This window comes from Acomys russatus, chromosome 29, assembly GCF_903995435.1.
Source record: "Acomys russatus chromosome 29, mAcoRus1.1, whole genome shotgun sequence".
NCBI classification, from domain to species: domain Eukaryota; kingdom Metazoa; phylum Chordata; class Mammalia; order Rodentia; family Muridae; genus Acomys; species Acomys russatus.
This window is the reverse complement of record NC_067165.1, coordinates 12,248,392-12,275,799: the sequence shown is the minus strand read 5'-3', so window position 1 is coordinate 12,275,799 and position 27,408 is coordinate 12,248,392. Positions and strand designations below refer to the sequence as shown.

The 27,408-nt window shown below is 39.3% G+C and overlaps 1 protein-coding gene across 2 annotated transcripts in view; it reads left to right on the top strand.

Annotated features, from left to right (window-relative positions):
- The window catches only part of Mast2 (microtubule associated serine/threonine kinase 2), a 163,446-nt gene that overhangs the window by 61,921 nt on the left and 74,117 nt on the right, over positions 1-27,408 (top strand). For both annotated transcript variants that reach the window (XM_051171944.1, XM_051171943.1), the window contains exon 4: positions 16,165-16,196. In XM_051171944.1, the coding sequence (XP_051027901.1) occupies positions 16,165-16,196 (32 nt within the window). The remainder of the gene's footprint in view (positions 1-16,164; positions 16,197-27,408) is intronic.

Genomic DNA, 27,408 nt, shown 5'->3' with positions numbered 1-27,408 from the left:
AGCAATTTAGATTTAAGTTTTATAGTAAAACTTGACTTTCACCCCCTATTTCTGCTTTCGGAACAACTGCAACATTTGATGTCAGAGTTCTTTGTGAATCGAAAAGGGCGTTTCTATAGTGCCCTATTTCCCGTTCACTTTGTTGGAAATAATTTTATTTGAACTTCGGAAGTTCAGCTGACTTGTCACCACAAACAGATGCATTTTGTTCTCAACTCTCAGCACCATCCTCTCCACACCAGATATTTGCCATAAAGTCTCTGTTACATAGAGGTTCTATCTTCTGGTTCTAAATTCAGAATACTTATTGTAGGTGAAGTTATTGGCCTCTGGTAAAAACGAACTTGTCACCTCTCGGTCTTTTTCTGCCTGTGCTACTCAGAAATGAGGGTTTTTTAAAGTGCCGTTGTTCAGAAGTATTTAATACTTAGGGCATACTGGGAAACATTACTGCTGCTGAAACTTAATTGGGATTTTTATTTAATAACTTATGGTCATAATATAAAAGGTGGTTCAGCTTTCATCCTTAAAAACAAACTCAAGAGGCACAGGAATACCAAACGTTCTTTTTCTATTTTTCTTTCTTTGAGATAGGGTTTCTCTGTGTAGCCCGGGCTGTCCTGGAATTCTGTAGACCAGGCTAGCCTCAAACTTAGAAATCCACCTGCCTCTACCTCCTCAGTACTGGGATTAAAGGCGTATACCACCACTATTTGGCTTCCTTCTATTTTTGTTTTTTAATTATTTTTTTTCTTTTCCTGAAAATAGATTCTCAGCAGGGCAGAGGCAGTGCACACCTTTAAACTCAGCACTCAGGCAGAGGCAGATGGATCTCTGAGTTTGAGGCCAGCCTGGTTTACAAAGTGAGTTTCAGGACAGCCAGGAATACACAGTGAAACCCTGTCTCAGGACAAAAAGAAAATATTCTTTTTCATACAAAATAAGACCTGATTATAGTTTTCCATCCCTCTACTCCTCCCAGTTCCTGTCCACCTCTTCCTCTCTGGATCCACTCCCTTTCTGTCCTTCAGTAGAAAAGAATGGGCTTCTAAAAGATAAATAAACATGACAAAATAAAACAATAGTACAAAGGGAAAACTAAATTAGACACCAATTTGTATCCTGGGAGCCTAGATGGAATAAATAAGGAAGAAGGAAGCTCATTAACACTGAAGTTTGTCTCTAATTCCTGGACATATGATGTGAGTTCTTCTATATGTCAACCTCTTGCGAGACACCGAAGCCTATGAAACCCTGAACAGAGGAAATCTTTCCTTAAGATATTTCCTTCCTTCCTTCCTTTCTTCCTTTCTTCCTTCCTTCCTTCCTTCCTTCCTTCCTTCCTTCCTCCCTTCCTGCCCCCCCCACCCCCTGTTTGTCTCTGTCTCCCCTCCCCCCTTCCCCCTAGTTGTTTAGGTATTTGGTCACAGGCACAGACATACACAAGCCTGCACACTGAGAAGTCTTTAGAAAGTCTGTGGGATGTTCAGGGTGGGAACTGCCTCAGGAAGAAACAGCTTAATTTATAGACCTGAACTGGACTGGAATGTAGTTTAGAAAGGGAGTGAAGCCCTGGTTTCAGTCTCTAGCACTGGGGGGATAAAACACAAACCAAACTAAACCCAGTCACAAGTCAGCTTACCCATAACTGGTGACTATGGACATAAGGACAAATGCCAGCCTATTACTTTTGCTCGCATATTGTGGGAGTAATGGATATTATAGCCTTTGGACTGTTGGCTTTTGTCCTTTCTTTGAAAATATTTTAAAGGTGTAAGTATTTCAGTACTGAGTAATGCATATATAGGCAGTGATTCTTGATCTGTCTGGCATCATTTAATGTGTTGTATAATACCGTTAGAGATTTGCTTTATGGGTAGGTGAATGGAATTAAGTGATTTTTTTAGGATTTAGTGTGTGTAGTCTGCTCTACAACTTCAGAATATACTTCATGGACTTTTGCTTTATTCAGATGTAATCAGAAAGCTTCCTCCCCCCTGTGGGAAGTATGCAAATGCTGAATTTGAAGGACTTAAAGGGTATGAAACTTTAGACTCTTCAGACAATATGTTAGAGTTTTGGGGATAGCAATCGTTTTTTAGAGACTAGCATTTTGTTTGCTAGAGTTAGATCTTTTCTAAACATGTTTAACATATTTTTTAGTTATTAAAATGTATATGTGTGTGTGTGTGTGTGTGTGTAGGCTATATATAGGCATGGGCTCCTCCCAGAGTTTGAGTTACAGGCTACTTAAACCTCCTGGTAGGGCGTGAAAATTGAACTTTGGTACTGAAAAAGTAGCGCCAGCCTTTAACTACTTAGCAGTCCTTCAGTCATGTTAGTCAGATTAGAAAACTTAACTTCTCGTCAGTTATAGTAATCTAAAATATCTAACTTTAAACTTTTTAAGTACAGTTTCTCATTCTATTTTTGGAAATAATTTGAATATGATTGTTGTTCTTTTGAGGCAGGATCTTTGTCTGTATTGCTGGCTGTCCTGGAACAGTTACATATACCAGACTAGCCTCGCAGAAATCCTCCTGCCTCTGCCTCCCAAGTGCTGAGATTAAAGGTGTGAGCCATCAGGCTTGGCTGTTGCTTTTTATTTCTGATACGTAGAAAGGAAAAATAAAGTTTAGAAAAGCTTAATTACTACTAAAATTTTATGGAGCATATCAGTAACAGAACTTACTATTTCCTTTGGTTTTGAGCCCTGTGTCCTTAATAGCATGTAGATATAGCCTGATGGGACCATCACACTGTTTCCAAAACTCACCCGAGAGTGACAAATCTACCACTTATCCATTAAGGTACTTTCATATGCACTGATTGATTTGACTTTTATAAGCATTGTTTCTGAGCCTTGGAGATTAGTGAAATCCCAGGTTAAATTTTATTAAGCCACGACATGAACCTAATTGAATCATATTCTTTCACTCACCCACTCACTCACTCACTCACTCACTCTCTGTGTGTGTGTGTGTGTGTGTGTGTGTGTGTGTGTGTAAGTAAGTAAATGAAGTCTCACTGTATAGCCGTGGATGTCCTGGAACTCACTTTGCAGACCAGGCTGGCCTCAAACTCACAGAGATCTGTCCGCCGTTGCCTTTTGAGTGCTAAGATTAAAGGCCTGGCCTATATGTTTGTGTTCTTAACCACAATTTATTATTTATTTTTCCAAGACAGGGTTTCTCTGTGTAGAGTTGGTCACCCTGGATTCTCTTTGTAGACCAGGCTGGCTTTGAATTCACAGAGTTCTGCCTGTCTCTGCCTCCCAAGTGCTGGGATTAAGCGTGTGCACCACCACACCCGGCCATAACCACATTTTAAAATATTTTTGTATACTATAACTTCTCTATATTTTTGTCTTAGTTATTTTTAATTACTGTGATAAGATACTATGACCAAGACAACTTACAGAAGAGTTTATTTTGGACTATTTTTAGAATCCATAATGGCTGGACAGAGGCAGCAGGCAGCTGAGAGCTTATATTTTGAACCACAAGCAGGAGGCAGAGAGTACTAAATTGAAATGGCAGAAGTCTTTTTGTTTGTTTGTTTTTGTTGTTTTTCAAGACAGGGTCTCTCTATGTAGCCTTGACTGTCCTGGACTCACTTTGTAGACCAGGCTGGCCTTGAACTCACAAAGATCCACCTGCCTCTGCCTCCCAAGTGCTGAGATTAAAGATGTGTGCTAGCACCACCGGCTGAAATGGCAGGAGTCTTAAGTCCTCAAAGCTTCTCCCCGAGCAAGGCCACACTTCTAATTCTCCCCAAACAGCCACCAAATGGAGACACAATATTCAAATATTCTCAATTTATAGGGGATATCTTATTCCAAGGAGTGCATCTTGAAACCTGTTTTCAGGATAATACCATGGAGATATAATGGAGAAAGCAAATGATTGAGAAAAATAAAATTCATAGAATTTCAGAGGTTCCATAGCTGCAAATACATTGGCTTCTATCTTGGCTGCTGTCCTCAAGATAGACTTGTTTTAAGCTGTGAATAAGTGAAGCTGTAACACCACAGTGCTCAGAGCAGACATGTGGTAAATTATTACATAAAAAAGACAGGCTTTGAGTCATTAAGCAGATTTACTTGCTTCCAAAGCTGAGGAATGCCTATATTTGAAATAATCATCTGGTTTGTTTGTTTTTTTCTTTTCTTTTTCTTTCTTTCTTTCTTTTTTTCAAGACAGAGTTTCTCTGTGTCGCCTTGGCTGTTCTGGACTAGCTTTGTGGACTAGGCTGGCCTTGAACTCACAGCGATTCGCCTGCCTCTGCCTCCGAGTGCTGGGAGTAAAGGTGTGCACCTCCACGCCCAGCCTGAGGTAATCATCTTTTAAAGGCCAGTTAATAAATGGTATTATAGATTTCCTTGCTAGCTGTTTCTCCTTAAAACATTATTTCTGATGCCTACTATGATAAGTACTAGCCACAAAACTCTGTTATATATAGATGTGCTGGCTAGTTAATTGTCAGCTTGATATAAGCTAGAGTCATCTTATAAGAAGAAAGCTTAGTGGAGATTAAGCTGGTGCCCCCACCAGATTGGCAAATGAACAAGCCTCAGTACATTGTCTTAATCGATGATTGTTTTTTGGAGGTCCCAGCTCAGTGTAGGGGATGTAGAAGGTGTAGATGGTGCCACATCTAGACTGGTAGTACTGGGTGCTGTAACAAAACAGGTTGGGCAAGCTGTGAGGAACAAGCCAGTAAGCAGCAATTCACCACGTCTAGGTTTTCGCCTTGAGTTCCTGTCTTGACATCCCTCAGTGATGGACTTTTGCCTGGAAGTGTAAGCAGAATAAACCCTTTGCTTCCCAAGTTACTTCTGGTTATAGTGTTTTAAGACACGAATAGAAACCCTAACTAAGCCATGTGATAATAATTTTGTTCTTTTGCCAGTGAAGTTTCTTGGTAATCTTAACTGCAGCTGAGAATTTTCATAAATATAACTCCAAATTGGCAGATGGGATCCTATTATGATTCTTAGAATAATGGTGATAATAGCAAGTACCATCAGCTTGTTTGTTTGTTTGTTTGTTTGTTTGTTTGTTTATTGTGCTACTTGGCGTCCATCACTGTAACCAAGTGCTTGAGATAAATCAGTTTATACAGGAGAGTAATTTCATTCACTCAACTGGTTTTCAGGCTTCTGTGGTTCCATTGCTTTTGAGACTGTGGTGAAGCAGCTTATCATGTAAGCTGAAGGTGGAGAAGGAGCTTGTTGCTCTTCTCATAGTGGCCAAGAAGCAGAGAAAGCGTCCAGTGGTTTCTGTCAAGGGACCTAACTTCTTTCTACTTTCATGAGTTATTCAAGATGGAAGAGTAAATAACATTGAATGCTGCGTATGAGTCAAACATAAGAATTGTGAGCTATAAAGTACATGGTACCTTTAGATTGTTGGTAACTTGGCAGCATTGTTCAAATGGTGTGTAAGGTGTATGCTGAAGAATGTGTAGGTAGTGAGAAGTTGGAGACTATGGATATAGATAACTTATTCAAAAATATGGCATTGAAGGAAGTTGATGAGGTAGTTCTTGAAAAAGGTATATAGGAAGATTTTGCTTTCTTACTTCAAGAGGGATAGGTATTTGGAATGCTAATTGAAAGTTTAAAAAGAATAAGGAGAGTTTGAAGTAATGGGGACAATTCATAAATCAGAGAAAGCTGTGATGAGCTTCTTCTGATATTACAATGTATTGTCAGATAATTCTTACTTTTTTCTAAGAGAAGATAATCAATCAGAGAATTTATGGTTAATTACCTAATCGGGAGTGCTGTTACTTCATCCAGGTTTCTGATTATGTAGCTTTTTTTTTTTTTTTTTTTTTTTTTTAAACCAAATGTTCTATTCTTACTCCCTGGGATAGGGAAGATTGGGAAGTCATTGCTCCTTTTCTTGCCCTTACCAGTTTGGAGGCTATTTCTTGTTCTACTAGAATTTAGTCCTTTTATGTATCCAAGACTTTGGCTCAGAATGTGGTAATCCAGAGCACCAAGTGTGAAACATAGGACTTATGGTACAAGGAATGATAAGGAAAATAGATCGGGAAGGTCAATTTTTATGTATTCATTCTATGGATACATTTTTCTTTATCCCATAAGGGGTTTCATTTTATCTTGTTGTGCTTATCACTGTTAACCTAAAATTATGCCCCATGATACTCAGTGAAATTATTTTTTAAAAACTCAGAAAGTTGCCAGGCATGGTGGTGCACACCTTTAATCCCAGCACTCGGGAGGCAGAAGCAGGCATATCACTGTGAGTTCGAGACCAGCCTGGTCTACAAAGTGAGTCTAGGACAGTCAAGACTACGCAGAGAAACCCTGTCTCAAAACACACACACACACACACACACACAAAGTCAATTATTTCCAATATTTTGTATCGGTTATTTTAGATGCTAGGAAAAAGGAATATACTTCCCAAGCATTTTCTGAATATCTTTTTCATTCATGCTGCTATAACAAAATGCCACGGACTGTATAATTTGTAAAAATGAGACATTTTTGTGAGACAGCAATGGTACATGCCTTTAATCCCAGCACGTGGGAGACAGAGTCAGGGGGAGGATTGCTGAGTTGCCTATAGTGTAAGTTCCAGGACAGCCAGGGCTACACAGAGAAACCCTGTCAGGGGCGGCGGGGGGGGGGGGGGGGGGGGGAAGAAGGAGGAGGAGAAGAGAGAAGGAGACAGAGGAGAGAGGAGATCCTGAGTTAGGCCTCTAATAAAGGTGTTAATCTCATTTAGGAAGGTAGGACCCCTTGTGAGCTATTCCCTTCTGAAGATCCGAGTTTGTAATATTGACACATTGGAGTTTAGCTCAAACATGAATCATGAAAATTAATAGCATAGCAAATGAGGTTAATATAAATAAGAGATGGACAAGAACAATTTGAGAAGAGGAATAATCCATCACTTAGTACAGAGGCCAAAATCCTAAATATGAAGCTTCCAGGCCTAGATGATTATGTATCAAAGTCTAGCTTTGACAGGGTCAAGGAAAACTGAGGCAGGTCATGTAGAGTCCACGCATGGGGCCAGGGGCTAGTGGTTCCTGGCATCTGGAATTGGATATTTTCTGTATCCTGACTTTGCCTTAGCTTGAAGTAACAGGCAGTTTAACTCTTCAGGGGCCAGTACTTTACGATTGAAACTCTTCTGAGGTCAGAGTTACAGAACCCTTCCTACTGATTATCAGCAGGTGGCTAAGAAAAGAACCTTACTTACCCAAGCCACCAAAAAACTGTGGCCTCTTTTTCTCAGAGACTAGAGGCCTGGAGCAGGCTGAGGCTGGGGCTACTTCCCTGCACCAGATCTCATTAACTCTTTGTGAGCTGGAGAGGAAGAGAAAGAAAAACAAAACAAAACAACCAACCAAACAAACAAAAAAACCGGGCACTCACATTCAGTGGATGAAGCAAAGCAGGCTCCAACACCTCACGCGTACACCATGCCTACATAAAGAACAACAAGTATGTAGACATGCAGACTTATACATAGTCACACATTTCGTGGAGCAAAGCTCAAACCATTTTACATACGTGTGTGTGTGTGTGTGTGTGTGTGTGTACACATGTATGAGCTTATATCTGGTAGACAGAGCAAAATCAGACAAGCAAGCTCTAACAGTTTCATACACAACATACATACATCTATACATAAACACATCTGTTGGATAGAGTCAGCTTGAGTGGCTCCAGTAGTCTTTTATTTTTGTCCATGAGCTTATGTATGTGTCAGACAGCATTCTTAATGTAAGAAGAAAAATTGCCTCATGGCCATAAAAGCCATGTGTTTACCATTAAGAATCCTATCTAACTAAATATTTATTATCTCTGTCTTCATTCCACAGGTTTATTGTGAGTTTAAAGCAACTGTTTTTCATATTATAGATTAGCAATATTTAAGGTTAACAGGACTCAAGGGGTTACAGCAGGATTATTGTTTATATGTCTTTCCATTAAGACTCTGACCAAATGTTCTTCAGCTATCCACGAGTTCATTGAAAGTTCAAAACAACAGGTTTTTTGTTGTTGTTTTTTAAATGTCACAGGTTAACAAGGTTTACAAATCTGCTTTTTAACAAGAAACAGGTCATCTTTTTGTTTGTTTTTGGTTTTGGTTTTTCGAGACAGGTTTCTCTGTGTAGCCTTGGCTGTCCTGCCCTGGACTCACTTTGTAGACCAGGCTGGCCTCAAACTCACAGAAATCTGCCTGCCTCTGCCTCTCAAGTGCTGGGATTGCTACATATATATACACTAATCTGAAACCGACAGAATTTATGTAATATTTATGTGGCAGGTACGAAGAAAATTTTATTAAACAGTAGTTGTTGAACTAGGATAATGATGGCAGACCCTCCCACTGCCACAAACTATCAAAGAACAAATAATTGTTATACATATTGAAAAAATCTAAACAACAATTTAATATGTTCTTTGTTAAGCATTCTCTGTGTTGTAAATATATGAGGTCTGTCAAGGTCAGCTCTAGATTGAGCATGTTGTCAATCCAAGTATATGTCTACAAGGCGATTTGAAAGTGTATGTGCAAGAGCTGAGCCTTAAGAGGAGCTCCTATAATTTTGATTAGTAATAAAGAGGTAGGATGGATATTGCCTTATTAGTATAAACATGTAAAGCCAGATTATAGCACTTGAACCATGCGGTGTAGCAGTGTCCGACAGCCCAGTGAGATAGCCAGATCCCTGCACATAATGTGTGATGCTGCGTGTCACTTAAAAATGGGAACATTTGAGGGTAATTGATTTTCTTATAGAAATAAATAGAATGGCATTTCTATCTTTCATATTTCAAAATGTTTCAAGATGTTAACAGACTAGGTATATCTTCATGTCTTAGATAGAGAATTGGTTTCTTGCATATACAAAAGATTATAATATAAAGAAAAGTCTGATACATTTTGAATAGACAAAACCAAAACCTTCCATGGCAACAATCTGATGAGTGCAAAGATTGAGAAAATGTTTTCAATGATTATAACGTACAATAATTATTTAATATTTTATTAGTAATAAAATAAAAATTATTTGGCAATAGTTATTTAATATTTTACCTTTTTAATTGATAGGTTATAAATGTGCATCTTTAAGAATACTAAATGTGCTGGTGGTGGTGGCACACACCTTTAATCCCAGTACTGGGAGGCAGAGAGAGGCAGGTGGAGTTCGAGGCCAAGCTGGTCTACAGTATGAGCTCCAGCACAGCAGGAACTACATAGTAAGACCCTGTCTAGGAGTAACCCCCTCTCACTTATACATTACATGGCAATCAATCTAGAACATTAGGCTATTCATTATGCATTATATAAATATATGCCATTTCTTTGTAATGAGAAAATTAAAAATCTTAGGTGGCTCAGTGGTTAAGAGCACTTGTTGCTCTTTCAGAGTATCAGAGTTTGGTTCCAAGTACCCACATCAAGTGACTCACAACTTCCTGTAACTCTAGCTCCACAGCATCTGATGATGCCTTCTGTCTTCTGAGGCATCCCCGTGGGTGTGTACACACACACACACACACACACACACACACACACAGAATAATTCTTAAAAACACTTCTGTAACTATTTCGAATTACACAATTCAAGATTATTGGCTACATACCCGTTTATAATTATTCACTGCCACCATTTCTGAAACAGAACAAATAAACTTTTCTATAACTGTAGCTCAGTCTCTTCTCCCCTCTCTTTTTAAACCTCTGATAACCACTGTTCTTCTGTACTTGATAAACTTTGCATTTTTAGATTTTGCACATGTAAAATCACTATGTTTCTATGTCTGGCTTATTTCAGCTAGTATGATTTGTTGTCACAAGTGACAGGATTTTCAGTTTTCATAACTCAATAGTGTTCCTTTGTATGGCTTGTATGTGTTTGTGATTGCATTTTCTTTATCCATTTTCTGTTGATTGACACTTAGGTTGAGCTGGGCGTGGTGCCGCATGCCTTTAATCCCAGCATATGGGAGGCAGAGGCAGAAGCAGGAGGATTGCTGTGAGTTCGAGGCCAGCCTGGTCTACAAAGCAAGTCTAGGATAGCCAAGACTACACAGAGAAACCCTGTTTAAAAAAAAAAAAAAAAAGATACTTAGGTTGCTATATGTCTTGCCTATTGTATAGGTTTTAGGAATTAAAATAATATAGCCAGGGTTGTGCTTTTAGCAGCTGAAGCCATTCTCACCAGACTGCAGATACTATTTGACATACTGATTTTGTATCCTTTGGATGCTACATACCCAGAAATAGAATAGCTGGAGCGTATGCTGCCTCTACATTTGTTTTGTTTTGTTGTTCGAGACAGGGTTTCTCTGTGTAGCTTTGACTGTCCTGGACTCACTTTGTAGACCAGGCTGACCCCGAACTCACAGCGATCCACCTGCCTCTGCCTCCCAAGTGCTGAGATTAAAGGCATGCACCACCACCACCCGGCCTATGGTTCTACTTTTAATTAATTTTTGGAGGGGACATTATAATGTTTTCCAGTGGCTGTACTAATTTATATTCATATGAACAATATTTAAGAGTTTACCTTGCTCGACATTCTTAATAGCAGCTGGGTTGTTGGTTTTTGGTTTTTGGTAATTGAGTGTTAACTAAAGACTGATTTTATTTGCCTCTAATAATAGTATTGTAAAATTTCTTATGCATTTGTTGGCCGTTTGTAAGTCTTCTATTTTAGTTTTCTGCTACTGTGATGTTATTTAGTGTAGTAACATGACCAGAAGCAACTTTAGAAAGAAAGGCTTAATTTATTTTATTTAAAAAAAATTTTTTTTAATTTAATTTTAATTTATGTGTGAGGGTGTCAGATCTTAGAGTTACAGACAGTTATGAGCTGCCATGTGGGTGCTGGGAATTGAACCCAGGTCCTTTGGAAGAGCAGGCAGTGCTCTTAACCACTGAGCCATCTCTCCAGCCTGAAAGAGCTTAATTTAGATAACAACTACAGGTTAGAGTTAGGGGGAAAGTGGCAGGACTTACATCTATGTCTGTCATTGAGAACAGAGAGAAGTAAATTGATTTGTGCTTTTTACTTAGCTCACTTCATAGACTGCTATACAGTACAGAACTCAGACTCAGGGAATGATGCAGAACCACAGAAGCTGGTTCTCCCCATATTAAAGTAATCAAGAAAATCCCTCAGACCTGCCCATAGGCCAACTCAACCTTTATTGAGATTCAGTTCCCAGGTAATGCTAGGTTGTATCAAATTGATGAAATCAATCATTGCAGCTTTTTCAAGTGGTACCTATTTATTCTAATTCAGATTATAATAATATTTGGCCTTTTTTATGTTGAGTTCATTATGCACTCTTTGTCAGATATAGAGATTATGACTGCTCTTATTTGCAGGATGGTAGTAAAGGCCAGGCTGTTCATTTACTCTGTTGCTTTTTTTGTAAAGAATCTTTTAAATTTGATATCCCATTTGCATATAATTTTCTGTTGTTATATCTCATTCAAATATTCCCTTACCTAGGAAGGCGTGGCATGTACTTTTAGTCCCCACAACTTGAGAGGCTGAGGTGGGAGGATCAGTGGTCATGAGTTTCAGAGCATCATGGGGAACTGAACATGACATTATCTCAAACAATTATTTCCCATACCAATATGTAGAACACTTTTATGTTTTCTCTTGGTAGTACATACAGTTAAATTATCTGAGATGGGATGAAAGACTTAGGGGTAGAATCCGGCTTGATTTTTAAAAAAAAAAAAAAAAGTTGATTATTGGAAGTTTCAGCCTTGAGATATTATATAGGCAAGTAGTTAGAAGTGTTTAGGATTAGAACTAAGTCTGAGAATGAAAAATGTGCAATGTGTTGGAAGTGGAGGGTTATTGGTCCAGTGGTTCTTTGGGAAAATTTGTAATACTGATACTTTATGACTTAACAATACCACATCTGAGTGGGTAATTATTTCTAAGAAACCTTTTTTTTTTCTTTTTTTTTAAAGATAGGATCTGATGTAGCCCATGTTGACCTCAGATTTACTATGTATCTGAGGATTACTTTGAACTCTACTCCTCCTGCCTCTACATTTCCAATGCTGATATTATAAGTCTGCAGCACTTTGCCCAGTATAAGAAATGTTTGGTAGGGCTGGAGAGATGGCTCAGTGGTTAAGAGCACTGGCTGCTCTTCCAAAGGTCCTGAGTCCAATTCCCAGCAACCACATGGTGGCTCACAACCTTCCAAAATGAGACCTGGTGTCCTGGTGTGCAGCTGTATAGGCAAAACACAACATTGTATACATAAATAAATTTTAAAAAAGAAATGTTTTGTAGATGTATCCTAGGAAATAAATACAAGATTTTTTTTTTTTTTTTTAAATAGGAGTGTATGGAACTCTGCTGGATAAGGTTGAAGTCTGATGTCTCCAGATAACTGTTTTGTGCTTGGTCTATAATGGGGGACTCCTTTTTTTCAGTGGAGTTCCCACTCCACCTGATCTGGTAACCCCATATTTGTAAGGAGCCCTCACATAGCCTTTAAGGAAGATTACAGGCCAGGCCCCTTCCTGATAAGGAACTTACTCAGAAAGCACAGAGAATTCCTGGAAGTACTTCACCATATGCTAAGGAGATCCTAGCCTCAGCAAATGACCTTTAATAGTACTTAGAAGTTATTCTCTTATCCTTAGGATAATTAAGTACTTTGTTTTCCTTCTTGTGATAGGACCCCGGCTACTGCATGTAAATGAGGTACCGTGCCACTGCATGTAGATTAAGTATCCTGGCACCTTTAGCCCAAGCAAATCAGACACATTCTTCCACAAACCCCTCCCCACTGCCCAAGGTTTATAAATAAATGCTGGACATCTTGCTCGCTCTCTCTTGCTTGCCATTCCCCGACTGTGACTGCCTGAGACTCCATTTATTCTGGGGAAGAATCACCTCTGGACACCCGGTGTTCAGTCAGTGATGGTGGAACTACCTTGACACGCACTTTGTTGCTGCTGGCTAGGTGGGACCCGTGGTGAAGCGCTTTGGGCCTGCATCTCACTGGACCTGCCTTTGAGATGAGTTGGTTTTAGGTTTCCACCTGCTTCCTCTGCTTAGCAGGGCAGAAAGGGTTGTAACACTTGATATCAGTTCAGGCTTGTGGAGCTCCTGAGGCTCCACTGCTGTCTGATACTAACCATCTCATATCTTCTCTCTCTCTTTCTCTCTCTCTCCTTCTCTCTTCTCTCTTCTCTCCTCTCTCCTCTCTCCTTAAATAGCCTTAGTTAATCTGGGGCAGGGCAGATATTAATCCTCTAAACTACTTCCCATTGTGGGGCAGGTATGGGATGCCTGCCCTTATTAATTTCTATCAAGCTACTTCCCGTCCATAATCCCAAATACTTGCTAATTATCATCATCTGGGCCAAGTCTCCATCCATCCTGGCCATGTGCTTCACCTCCACCTAACCATGGCCCAGCCTTCTTCTCCTTCCCTCTCCTTCCCAAGATTCTTTCTGTCTCCCCAAGTCCTGGAACCTTAGCCATGCCTATTCCATTTGCCCTGCCCAGGTGTGATGGCCTTTTATTTGGTCAAACAGGTTAGGCTCTTAGGCAAGGTACAGGTGGGGACATAGAGACAGCAAGCAGTAATTAGCATCAATATATACCAGGCCAACCTCCAACAATTCCCCCTTTCTGTGTAAATAAAAAGGCCAGTTTTAAAAATATATAGTAAGAACAATTATGAAAAATTGTAAAAACCAATAGGTAGGACTTACATACACGATGTCTAATCAAAAGGTATTTGGCAACCTTGAAGAAAATATTATCTATTCTAACTTGGTGAGTCAAAAGTTTTGAACCTAAGTCAATATCTAACAAAGCTCCTATTTATCTAGATCTAAAAGTACCTTCTTAACTCCTAAACAAGTAAGCTTAATTTTAAAACTACCTAGTCTTCAACCCCAGCAGACTTGAGAAGGAATAAATTTACCTACTTAAGTAAACAGGAAGTGTAGGTTGGCAGCTTCCAAAATGGGGGAAAAAAAAAAATGACAGAGACAGTTTGCTGCCTGAGCAGTCACCCAAAACTCTTGGAACATCATCTTCAGCCTTCTGGCCTAACATATCTGACAGACATATTTATGAAGCAGGAGCTATTGAGGACTTGTTTACCCTGTCTGGCAGAGTTTTGCTGTCGACTCTGCCTGCATTTAAGCTTGCCCATTTTAGGCAGAATTCTGTCTGTGGGAGAAATAAGGACATTTTTGCCCAGTGGCTGCTTTGCCGTACTCAAAGCCATCTCCACAAGGAGTTTCTTTGATGCTCTTCATCTTCTTTGAGGTAGGCTGGTTGTTGCCAAGAGTTAACCTGTGTTAGAGTTGTCAAAGAATCCTTAAAATAATAAAAACATCTTTAAATGCTATATTCTATAGGTCTCTGAGGATTTTGAAGACCTTATCTATTTTACCTTATTTATCTATAGAATCATATCTATCTGTTAAACCTAGGATGTATATTCCAATACTTTGATAGTACTATTGCAAGCTGTTTTGGATAATTAAGTAATACAAGTCAATTGTTAGTTGATCAACTCATGGTCAGCTATCTCATTCTAAAAGATCTAAATTGTAACACTGGTGAAAACTCATTTTCCACCTCCCCAGTAAGACCAGGAACCTGGCTTGTCACCCAGGTCATGGACCTCACATTGAGCTCTCCAAGATGCCCCTAAGTAAGAAATGGGACCTTGAGACCTTTGATCTTAAGGTCCGGACGTGGGACCCAGGCCACCTGCTGAACACTGACCAACAGCAGTGTAGTTCTGATGGGGAGTAGAAAGAGAATTAAAGAAAATAATCTTATATTTGAGAATGGATAAATACATATTGGCCTATGTACAAATCAGACTATATGCATAATAATAAGACACATAAAATAACAAAGGAATTATAGTTCTAGTTACTCCAGATGACTCCGCTCTGTAATCTAGCTTTCTGGAGATTGAGGCCGAGGTTTGCAAGTCTGAAGCCTGCCTAGGCCACAGAGTGGTTCAAGACTAGCACGGACAACTTAATGAGACCCTGCCGTGAAATAAAAAGTAAACTGTGACCTGGGGATATAACTTACTAGCACGTACAAGACCCTAGGTTCAATTTCTGGACTAGCCAAGGGGGATAAGGGAGGAATTCTTTTTTTAACAGTTTTTTTAAAATTTAAACATTTTTTCATGTGATATATTTTAATCATATTCTTTCCTGATCCCAGTTTCCTCCTAGATTCTTCTCAGCTTCCTACCCAACCAACTTTATGTTCTCATTGTTGGCTCTGTTTCTTAACAATTAGTCTTTATTATACAACCCAGCTATCCTATATAGGAGGGAAAGAAAAAAGGTTAAATGGAAATAAGAATAAATCTTCTGGGTATCAACTCCACGGAATGGATCCCTAGGTGTCTCTGGGCCTGCACGCTGATCCTCTCCCTGGCTTAATGAGTACTTTCAAAGCAACATTTTAAGTCTTAGCAATTCATTTGAAATGGAGAGCCTTTGAAATCCTTAAGTTCTCAATTTTTGTTTTATATTGTTATTTTATTGTTATCCGTATTTTAGCAAGACAGTAAATCTCTTCTGAATGTAAAACATGGCTGAGCATTTGTGTAATGGAGGAATATTTATGAAATAGTACGGACAAGTGAATGGTCAGAACCTTGTGCATCCCTGGCTGTCCTGGAAGTGACTATTTAGATCAGGCTGGCTTGAAACTCACACTTTCCTGACTGCTGGAGGAAAAGGCTTGCACCACCATACTTGGCTCTCATAGACTCTTACAGGCAAAGGAAAAGATTACTAAATGGGCTGGAGAGATGGCTCAGAGGTTAAGGGCACTGACTGTTCCTCCAAATGGTCCTGAGTTCAATTCCCAGCAACCACATGGTGGCTTACAACCATCTATATAATGTGATCTGATGCCCTCTTCTGGCCTGCAAGTGTACATGCAGGCAGAGGATTGTATACATGATAATAAATAAATAATAAATATTTAAAAAAAAAGAAACAAAAAGAAACATTTAAATGTGCTATTACTAAGGTGATGCTGTAATTTCTTAGACCATTTAGGCAAGCTCACAGTATTCAAATGCACCTTTATTTGTCTAACTTGTTTATGTGTTTTGTTTTTCAGAAGGAATTGAGCCTTCCAAGGAGAGGCAGCTTGTAAGTAGATGGCCCTTACCGTTACGATTTTGTCTATGATGATCTCCTTAAGAACTATTGTTTATGAACTTTCTTAAACTATTGTTAATATCCATTGTATAAATTTCATTTAAGAGTCTTGTTTTCTGGGTGCTGGAAAGATAGATGGCTCAGTGATTGAGAGCAGAGGACATGTGTTCAATGTCCAGAACCCACACAGCCTCACAGCCACCCAAAACTCGAGGGCCAAGGGATCTGATGCCCTTCTCTAACTCCAGAGGCAATAGTCATACTTAGGCACACATGTGGTACATAAACATACACACAGGTAAAACATTCATATCCATTTAAGAAAAAAAAAGAATCTTGTCTTCTGCTTATGTTTCTCATGAGGTCAGACACTTTTTCCTTAGTGACCTGTGGGAAGGATTGTAAGCGTTGTCACAGGTGAAAGCAGTCTTGGCGGGCTTTGCCCTTGGACACACCACAGATACTCCCTGAGATTAACCTTGAGATAGACTGGATGGAGTCCCCAGGTCCGCTTCCTGAATTCCAGGCCTGCCAAGACTGCTTTCACCTGTGACAATGCTTACAATCCTTCCTATAGTAACCTCCATCGCCAAGTCCTCTTCTCTGACCCAAAATTTGCCTAACAATTTGGTAGAAATACTATCACCTAGATACCTGTTACAATTATATTCTTGGGATTTACTTTTTGTAGATTTATTAAGCTAAGAATGTTGGGGTATCATCATCAAATCTGAAATTCTTTGTGTCTGTATCACACAATATTACTACGGTAAGAAGGATTCTTCTTATAAGTTGGAGCAAGGGTAACCATATTTAAAGAGTAGACTGAAAGAGGTCACCTCCTCTGTCCTATTCTGAATTCAGGGTTAGTGGAAATTGGAAAGTAATTTTTGTCCTTGGATTTTAATTTCAAGAAATGTCTTATTTTGCTACCTTTTCCCCAAATAATTCTTGGGGGAATTCATTACTGATTTGGCTAATTAGAACCTGTGGAATGTTGTTAAAACCATAATCTGGTGTTGGAGACTATCTCCGTATTAGCAGAGTGTATGTTTAGCTTGGACGTGGCTTGTGTATACAGTTCCATATCTGGCCGTGCAGAGAAAGAAACTGTAGAATGTGAATGCGCTGGATAGGAATTGCCATGCTAAGGTCCATCAGGTATCGTTTGATGCACCTTTACTAAGCTTAAACTCATACCAACATCTACTATGTTTGACTAATAATCAAAATTTGGAAAGCACCAGTCTGAGGATACGTCTCAGTGGACAGTCTGCATGTGACACAAGCATCACGACCTGATTTCAAATCTTGCAAACCTATCTAAAGCTGACTTTGGTACCATGTATGTGTATCCCAGTGTTCTTGTCGGGAGATGAGAGGTGAAGTCAAGAGAATTCCTAGAAAAATAGGGACTTGCTGAACATGTACAGTGGTGAACAATGCAGAGATTCTGTCAAACACTGGAGGTGGTCCACTGACCACACTTACACAGGCATGCATGTACATAATACACACCTATTAAAACACATACATGTACACATATATACAATTATGGGAACTTTTAAAGAAATAGAACTGCGATAAAACAAGGATTTGAAACTTTTTAAATGAAAACATTTAAGTGGACACCGTGCTATTGTTTATTAAATTACTAAAGACATTTATTTAATGTATGTGTGGATGAATATGCTTATGCCACAGTATGTATGCAGACCAGAAGACAGCTAGCAAGAACCCATTCTCTCCATGTAGGTTCTGAGGCTTGAACTCAGGTAGTCAGTTTTGAGGGCAAATACCTTTACTTGTTGGCCCACTTGCTAGCCCTTGTGTGTGTGTGTGTGTGTGTGTGTGTGTGTGTGTGTGTGTGTGTGTGTGTGAGAGTGAGAGAGAGATAAGAAGATAGATAGATAGATAATATACCCCTCCACACACCTTTTAAATGAATTGGTTTAATTCAAGGTGATTCAGAAGTCAGTACAACAAAGGTGAAGTGGTAGGCTCTGACAGGATTGTGTATTGGGTTTGCTCTGTGTTCACAGCTGAGGGAGGAGCAGCTGAATGAGAACTATAGACAGTAGCCACTTTGATTTTTTTTTTTTTTAACAGAAGTTAATTAAAATGTACAACAGACTCCATGACAACATTTTATTCTAACTGTAAGTGGTAAAACTGTAGGTGGTATGACAGAGAATCCAGATATTTTGTTGTTGTTTGATATAGTAACTGACACTTAAACAACTGACCATTCAGTAAATGTTCACTGATAATCTACTGTGTGCTGGAAGCTAACTGAAATTATCTGGTTAGAGCTTTGAATTAGATATATTGCTTTGAAGAGTTTACAAGGTTGACTGAGGCAGAAGTTCTTTACTTTCTCACTATAAACAATATCTGTGTATCAACATCAGCACATGTATGGGCAGGTATTCTTGTATTGTGTATGAGCAGTTGTGTGTGCGTCTTCATGAGTTGCATGTGCATTTGGAGGCCAGCAGTCAACTTTTGGTGTCATTCAGATTTTTAAAATTTTATGACGAGCTTGGACTTCACCAATTAGACAAGACTATTGGTCAGCGAGCCCCTGAAGTCTGTTTTACACTTGTTGTTCTTAAATGTGCAGGCCATCAAACTGGGCTTCTTTGTGTAAATTTTGAGCATCAAAATCAGATCCATGTTTATTCAGTGACCATTTTACCCACTGATCTGTGTTTCCCAGCCCAAAGCGGCTTTTTAAATCTTTAGCTTTGAAATATTCCTGTTTTTCTTGTTGTTCTTGTTTTGTTTTCCTGAAAAGAAGAGGAAACATAGATACTGTTTTAAAGAGTTTTTGTTTTGTTTTGTTTTGTTGTTCTTCTTCTTCTCCTTCTTCTGCTGCTTCTTCTTTCCTCGTATCCTTCTCCTCCTCCTTCTCCTCCACCTCCTCCTCCTTCTCCCAGCAATATGTGAGACTGGCTTATTTACAAAGAATAGGATTTTAATTTAGGTTGTTTGTTTAAAAACACATACCAGCCTCTGCTTGGTAGGCTGTGTGGGCTTAGGCTACCTCACCTCACAGCAGGAAGAAGCAGCACTAAGAGTCACATGGAAAAAAGCTTACATGGGAGTGACAGCCTTGTTCCTTTTGAAGTAACTAAATTTAGTGGTAGGATTAGTTCTTAGTAACCCAATCATTTTCTGAAAGCCCTCCATAATGTACCTTGGAAATTACATTTCAACATTGGTTTTGTAGGGGATAAGCCATATTTAGACTGTAAGAGACACAAATCTGGGCTTTGGCCATTAACAGGCTTTTTTATAGCTTTAAATAAGAATTGTTATCTCAGCATCTTAATTGCCTTACATGAATTGAAATGAATAGTTGCCAGATCTTTGTTCCTGGTTAATCTCCTCAGACAACTGAAGCTCCATGGAACCTTTTTTATACACAGAACTTGACAAAGCTTTTTAGGCAGAGTGTTGTTAGAGGCAAAGTGCTACAAAGCATTTTTAGTAAAGAAGCTAAAAAAGTAAGAACCCTAAGACATGAATATAGTGAAAAATTTGTAATTTTGGTTTCTTTGAAAAATAGGTGGGGGGATGGGGGCCAGGGAGAGGGAGGGAGGATGGGACCAGAAGGAGACAAGGCTGGAGCGGGAGGAGGGTGGAGGCTACGATCAGTGTGTAAAGTGAACAAATTAAAAATAAAAACGAAGTAAAGCTGGACATGGTCGTGCACGCCTTTTATCCCAGCACTCGGGAGGCAGAGGCAAGCAGATCTGAGTTCCAGGTCAGCCTGGTCTACATACAGAGTCCAGGACAGCCAGGACTCTGTATAATAAAGAGAAGCCATGTCTCAAAAAAGCAAAACCCAAAAACAAAATACAGAAATATTATGGGAATATGTTTTCATTTTAATCCCAGCGGTTATGAGGCTGCCTCACAGCAGCTGACTGTGATTTACCTCATGCTCTTAGCAAAGTCATGATTTTGCCAGCTATAGATAGTTTCTGTAATCGTGGGACATTTGGAATTCTAGGGACTTTTCAGAGTGTATATAAATACTCGGGCCCTGAGAGGCAGTGTGGGATGCTGGTTAGTGGTTGAATGCTGTTGGTTGCTGTTTGTTAAGTAGTTGTCCACAATCAATAAATAACAAGGAGAAATTAGATGTCCTGACAATGAAGATTAAACTTGCCCCAAGGAGCTCAATACCCCAATCAGCAGGAAGTAGTCACTCCCTTTCCTCTTTATCCTTTTTTCTCTCCTAGTTAGTGTTAGGGGGTTGAAAGGGAAGAAGAAAAGGGGCAGAGAAGGGCAGAAGAAAAGGGAACCTACAAAGTAGGAAACACCGGCTGCACATGTACTTTGGTTCAGCTCAATTAGTACTCAGTTTATAAAAAGTGTAGAGAAACTGATGTCACTGAAGAGTGATTTACAATTTGCTCATTGCTTTGTATCCTTATAACCTCATATGGAAAGTTTTAGAAGGATTGTACTATTGTCCTCACGAATTTGTCAGAAGGAGGAAGTGTATTGTCTTTGTGTCTTTGTTTGTGTCTTTCCCATAGTGGTGCTACTGTGTCCCACTTTTATGTGGAACTGTCAGTCTAGATCAGGTTTCATGCTTGCATAGTAGACAGTGTACTCACTGAGCTGTCTCCTTAGCCCTCTCTTTCTCCAATGTATACCTGGGTGGTTTTTATATTCAAATTCAGCTTAATATTTTATTGTATTGTGAAAGGCCTTTCTGACCTCATCACACTTAGACCCCAGACAATTCAGACTAAGTCGAATTTCCTAGAATATATCTTTCATAGCTCCTTTTTTGTTGTTTTTTGAGACAGAGTTTTTCTGTGTAGCCTGACTGACCTGAAACTTTTTTGTAAACCAAGCTGGTCTTTCTCCTTCACCTTTAAGGCAGGGTCGCCTGAAACTCACTATATAATAGACCAGGCTGGGCTCAGACTCATCCATCATTGTTCGTAAGACAAATGTCAAAAAATAATTATATCGTATTTAGCCTATCGGCTGGGTGGCTTAAGCAACAAAATTAGATCATAGTTTTGGAGGCTAGAAGTACAAGATTAAAGTGCATCAGTTTTGGCTTCTTGTAAGGACTCTCTGACGCCATCTGCTCACTTAGCCTTTTAAAAATATAGATGCCGAGAGGTGGAGGGATAGATCTGTTTCTTTTCTTGCTTGGTTAGCTTTTAAGTTAAGGTGCTGGAGAGGTAATTTAGCAGTTAAAAGCACTTATTGCTGTTGTACAGGATCTGGGCCCTGAGATGGCAGCTCTTAGCCACTGTAATACTAAATCCAAAGGATCCTGCATCATTGTTGGGACTCTGTCAGCTCCAGGCATGCATATGATGGACATACATGCACACAGACACTTTCATATAAAAATAAATTTTTTTCATTAAATGAAAAATATTATATGTGTGGGAGTTTTTGCCTACATGTGTATTTGTGCAGCACTTGTGTGCCTGGTGCCAGTAGAGAGTGCTAGATTACCTGGAACTGGAGTTATAGATGGTTGCCATGTGAATGCTGAGAATTGAACTGGGTCCTAAGATAGAGTAATACTGTTTTTTTTTTTTTTTTAATTGAAAATGTATTTTTTTCATATAATATACAATGGCTCCCCCTTCCCTAACTCTTCCCAGATCTACCCACCCACCAAAACCCATAACTTTTCTTTCTCTTATTAGAAAACCAACATCTAAAAATAATAATAAAATAAAATAAAACCAAACCAGAACAGAACAAAACAAACAAGAAAAAAAAAAATGCCAAAGAAAAAATTACAAACATACTCTTCCCCCATATATACACATTCCCACATACAGAAATCCCATAAAAACACAAAATCAGAAAACATAACTGACTTCGTTAGGGTTTCTATTGCTGTGAAGACTTGAACTATGGCATCCCTTATAAAGGAAAACATTTAATTGGGACTGGCTTAGAGTTTCAGAGGTTTAGGTCATTATTGGCATAGCGGGGAAGCATGACAACATGCAGGCAGACACAGTGCTGGAGAAGGAGCCAAGAGTTCTACATGTGGATCCACAGGCAGCAGAAAGAGAGAGTAAGCCATGCACATTTGAAACCTCAAAGCTCACTTCCAGTAACACATTTCCTCCAACAAAGCCACGCCTCCTAATAGTGCCACTTGTTGGTGATCAAGCATTCAAATCTATGAGCCTATGGGAAATGTTCCCATTCAAACCACCACATCTTACTCCTTGCCCGGCACCTTAGGCTTGTAGCCATATAATAATGCAGAAATGCATCAGCCCAACCTCAAAAGTCCCCGTAGTCTATAACAGTCTCAACACTGTTTAAAAGTCTCTTCTGAGCTCATGGCGATCTTGAAACCCCTGTAAAAGCAAAACAAAAAGGCAGTTCACGTGCTTCCAACATACACAATGGCACAGAATATATGTTATCCATTTAAAAGGGAAGAAATGGAGCATAGTGAGGAAATACAGGACTAATACTAAAAATCCAGCTGGGCAACCTTCAAACTCTGCATCTCCATGTATGGTGTTCAAAGCATTCTTCAGATCTCCAACTCCTTTCAGCTTTGTTGACTATAACACTCTTTTTTCTCTTGCATTGTGTAGTGACAATTCTGGACTTTTGGTTTCTTTAAAAAACAGTTGTTATAAGAATATATTTTTATTTTAATCCCCCAGTATAAGGATGTTGCGCTGCTTCGAACTGTTCACAGCAGCTGACTATGATTTGCCTCATGCTTTAGCAGAGGCGTGGTTTTGCCAGCTGTGGATAGTTTTTGTGATTGTGTGACTTTGGAATTCTGGGAACTTTTCAGAGGGTATGTTAATGATAGAGCCCTGATAAATGAGGTGGTGATTGTTGATCATTCAGGACTGTTGGTTGTGATTTGTTAACAGTCATGCTAAAAAAACAAAAAACAAAAACCCAAGAAGAATGAAATTAGATTCAGAGATCTCTATTTCTCTCTTTACCCTGTTGTTGTTTGGTTTGTTTTTTCGAGATAGAGTTTCTCTGTGTAGCCTTGGCTGTCTTAGACTCGCTTTGTAGACCAGGCTGGCCTCGAACTCACAGCGAGTCATCTGCCTCTGCCTCCCGAGTGCTGGGATTAAAGGCGTGTGCCACCACGACCAGCCCCCTGTTGTTTTTTAACCAACCAAGAATCTCAAACTTTTAATTTTACCAATGAAGACTCAGGAGCCAGATACTGGGGTGTAAGCCCATTACCTCAGAGAGGCAGAGACAGCACCCAGATAACCTTCTTCCACAGTCTCCCAAAAGGAAAAAGCTCCTTTTCCTTCTCCATATTGTCTTAAATACCCTTCAACTCAATGTCCTTCCTTCCTTCCTGTGTTTACTTACGTTTACTCTTTGTCAACTGGTTGCTTGCTCCACCTCTTGACCTATGGTTGGCTTTATTCAGCTCTTGCTTACAGAAAGCTCTTGTTAAAGGTGTGTGCTAGGGCTGAGCCACACCACAAGAAACAGATTTTTACAGTTCACAATCTCAGGGTTCACAGTGTGATCAAATATTCTGCAACACTCCCCTCTATACTCCTTTCTCTCCTAACTAGTGGGTGTGGGAGGAAAAGAACTCACAAAGTATCAAAGACCAACTACAGGGTTATCTGATGGTTTGACTGAAACTGGCCATGGAGAGAGGCACTATTAGAAAGCGTGGCCTTGTTGGAGGAAGGCCGTTTGTGCGGGGTGGGCTTTAAGGTCTCAGCAGCGCAGGCCCGGCGGCTCGCTCTTCCCGCTGCCTACCGAATCAGAGGCAGGACGCGCAGCTGCTTCTCCAGCACCATGTCTGCCAGTTCGCTGCCATGCTTCCCGCCACAATGATAATGGGCTAAACCTCTCAAGATGTAAGCCAGCCCCGATTAAATGTTTTCATTTATGACAAGAGCCATAGTTGTGGGGTTTCTCCACAGCAATAAAAACCCTAACTAAGACAGGTTTGACGCACACCATGTTAGCAGCTCTCCTTGGCAGGAGCCGCACAACTATGATTTCTCCAGCATCTTGGTGTCTTCAGGGCAATCCAGGCTTCCCTTTCACAGCTTCACACAATGGCCTCCCTTTGCCTTCATGCAGGGACACCCCTGTCACACATCTGGCCGTGGCTTGACTCTAAAGCCAGAATTACGTGGTAAAAACTGCCAAGACCTTTTGCTTGCTGAGGCTGGAACATGGCTCCCTTATTTAAATCATTTTCACCAGCTTTATGTTTTCAATGGTTTCCTTCACTGCCTAATCATGGCGAAAGACCTGTAAGGTTAAGTAAATAAATAATTATATAAATAGCCCAGAGAAGGCATTGAGAAAAAAACTTTCAAAAATACCATTGAATTTATCTTGTGTTGGCCACCTACTGCTGGGGATGGAAAATGCCCTTAAGGGTGTTTTGTAGATCCATTTACCCAGTGAGACTGTTGGAGAAAACAATTTTTTCTTTGTTAGAGATTATCAATTGGCCTTAGCTTCTGGGTTATGCATGGGGACTTGTGTCCCTCTCAGTGCTGGGACCCCATCTAGGCCAATATTTTTAACTACTGAGCCATCTCTCCAGCTTTCATATAAATCTTTTTTAAAAAGAAATGTTTTAAATTAAGCTAATAGACTCTAAAGTGCATGTCCTATGTCTGTATCATGAGAAATATAATCTCAATTCTATACAGAAAAACCCAGCTTTGCAAAATCTTGTAACATAGTAACAAATATAAATAAAATATACATAAAAGTACTGACTTAAAAGACAATTTAATTATTTTATCCAATTAATAAGGGAGACAGATACATTTAACAGTACAAAGAAGTTGATTTATATAAATTGAAGAAAGATTAAAATAATGTACAAGTTAAAACTGGGTTCTTGTATGGAAAAGAGAAGTAATTGAATCTTTACAGAATTTATTTGCATATATGTAGACAATATTTTTATTGCCATCAGTTATGTGTAGCTTATGAGTTATAAAAACTAGTTTAAATGCAATAAAAGACTAGAATCAAATAAACAAAAGAATGATTTCTCAACAACACATAGCCTTCCTTTGGAAATACCTAATTTGATTCTTTCCTTTCCTCCCCTCCTTTCTGGTCCTCTTTCCTCCTTTACCCTGTTCTTTCCCCATCTTTTTAAAAAATCTAAAATCTTGATTTTTATACACACACACACACACACACACTTTGTTGTAGCTTTTAACAAATCGCAGGCTCTTTGGCTGAAGAGATGTCTTAATGATTGAGATCACTTGCAGCTCCAACTGAAGCCTCAAGTTTCTCGAACCCACATGAGGTGGCTCACCACCACCTGTAACTACACTCTCAGAGGATCTGACGCTCTTCAGGCCCTCCAAGGACCTGTGCATGTACATGGTACACAGATAGACAAACAGGCACATACACAAAAGTAAAAATAAATAAATAATTAATTTTAAAAAAATCTCACAAAAATGTGAAAACTTCTGTTTTTTGTGATTTGAGGCCAGGAAGCCACATCTAAGAAAATTTCCATCAGACTGGGGAGTTTGTCTCCTTTCAAGGTCTCAGTTATGTTACAAACTATGGACATTCCAGGAAAAGAACTTTCTGTAAGATTTGACCCTATAAGCCAAGTACCAGGTCAGTTTTCCTGGGAGGGTTTTATTTGAACAAGCCACACAAAATTATCTGTAATTCCTTAAAAGTGTCTTGTTAAACCTGATTGAATGACTATCATTCTCAAATTGGACATCAGAGACAAGTCCTTGGCTGCATAACTTTTTTACAGTTATATTTTAGTGTTAAGAAAAAGAAGAGACTTGTATTACATCTATTCAGATAACTATATTGCTTTGAAAATTGAGGAGACTTAGTAAGCCTTTCTCAATCTGGATGGAGGTGGGCCAAAGAGAATGAGAAGTGATTTATCAGTGTTTCATTACACAAGAGTTGAGGCTACCAACTTAAGGATTATAAATAGCCTAGGGAGGAAGATAACAGGCTTCTTTTATATATTAGAAAAATAACTACCAAGAAGAAACTTGATACCCTATGAGCATATACAGGGGTAGGAGGTCCCCCTCAGGCACAGTCATAGGGGAGGGGAGTAAGGGGAAAATGGGAGGGAAGAATGGGAGGATACAAGGGATGGGATAACCATTGAGATGTAACAAGAATAAATTAATTTAAAAAACTATAATAAAAAAAGAAAAATAAGCATTAGAAAAATATTTGTAACAACTACAATCTTTCCTTCTCAGCTTATTCAGTCCTGTATATTCATTTTCATTTTACTAGTTCAGACATTAGCAGTCCTCTTCTCTACCAAAAAGAGTTTTGGAAATTCTGACTCAGCCCACTGGAATGATCTGGAAGTTCTCCAGTAGTCCTAGTGATACCACAGGAGTCTATTCTTTGACACGTCAATAGTTTTAAAACCCTGCTGACTCCTTTGCCGTGTAGCTCTGGGATAAGCTTTCTCTGTTGGAAACACAGACTCTGGCTACTAATTGATTGCATAGCTTTGAAACAAGCTTCACTGTGAAAGAAGCTCTCTGTAGATAGCAGAGATGTGAAATTATAGTTATTTTATTTTGAAAGATAATTTTCAAATGTGAACATTCTGTTAAAAATTCATTAAGAGGATACAATTAACAGGTGAATTAACTTGTTTAACACCATGTAAAGGCAAAACAGCTGGGTAATGGTGGCACATGTATTTAACCAGCACTGAGGAGGCAAATGCAGGCCTGATCCATAGAGAAAGTTCCAGGACAACCAGGATCATACAAAGAAACATAAAGCCAACCCAAGATTTGAGCACAGTGTTTATAGAATAGTTCTTTCTGAAGACAGTGAATGATGCGTCTGATTTACAACACATGATTATATAGTTATAGCAGAGGAAGCAAACCTAATATATGACATGTAGTCTTGTGATACAATATGCGTACTAAACGGAACTAGGAATTATCATGTAAAAAGAATCAGGATTGGGGCTGGAGAAATGTTTCAGTGGTTAGAAGTGTTGGGTGCTCTTTCAGACGACGTGGGTTTGGTTCCTATCCCCTACATGAGTCAGTTCTCAACCTTCCTAGTGCTGCAGCCCTTTAGTACAGCGTTCCTTGTGTTGTGGTTACCCCCAAACATGAAATTATTTCTGTTGCTACTTTATTACTGTAATCTTGCTACTGTTATGAATCATAATTAGATATCT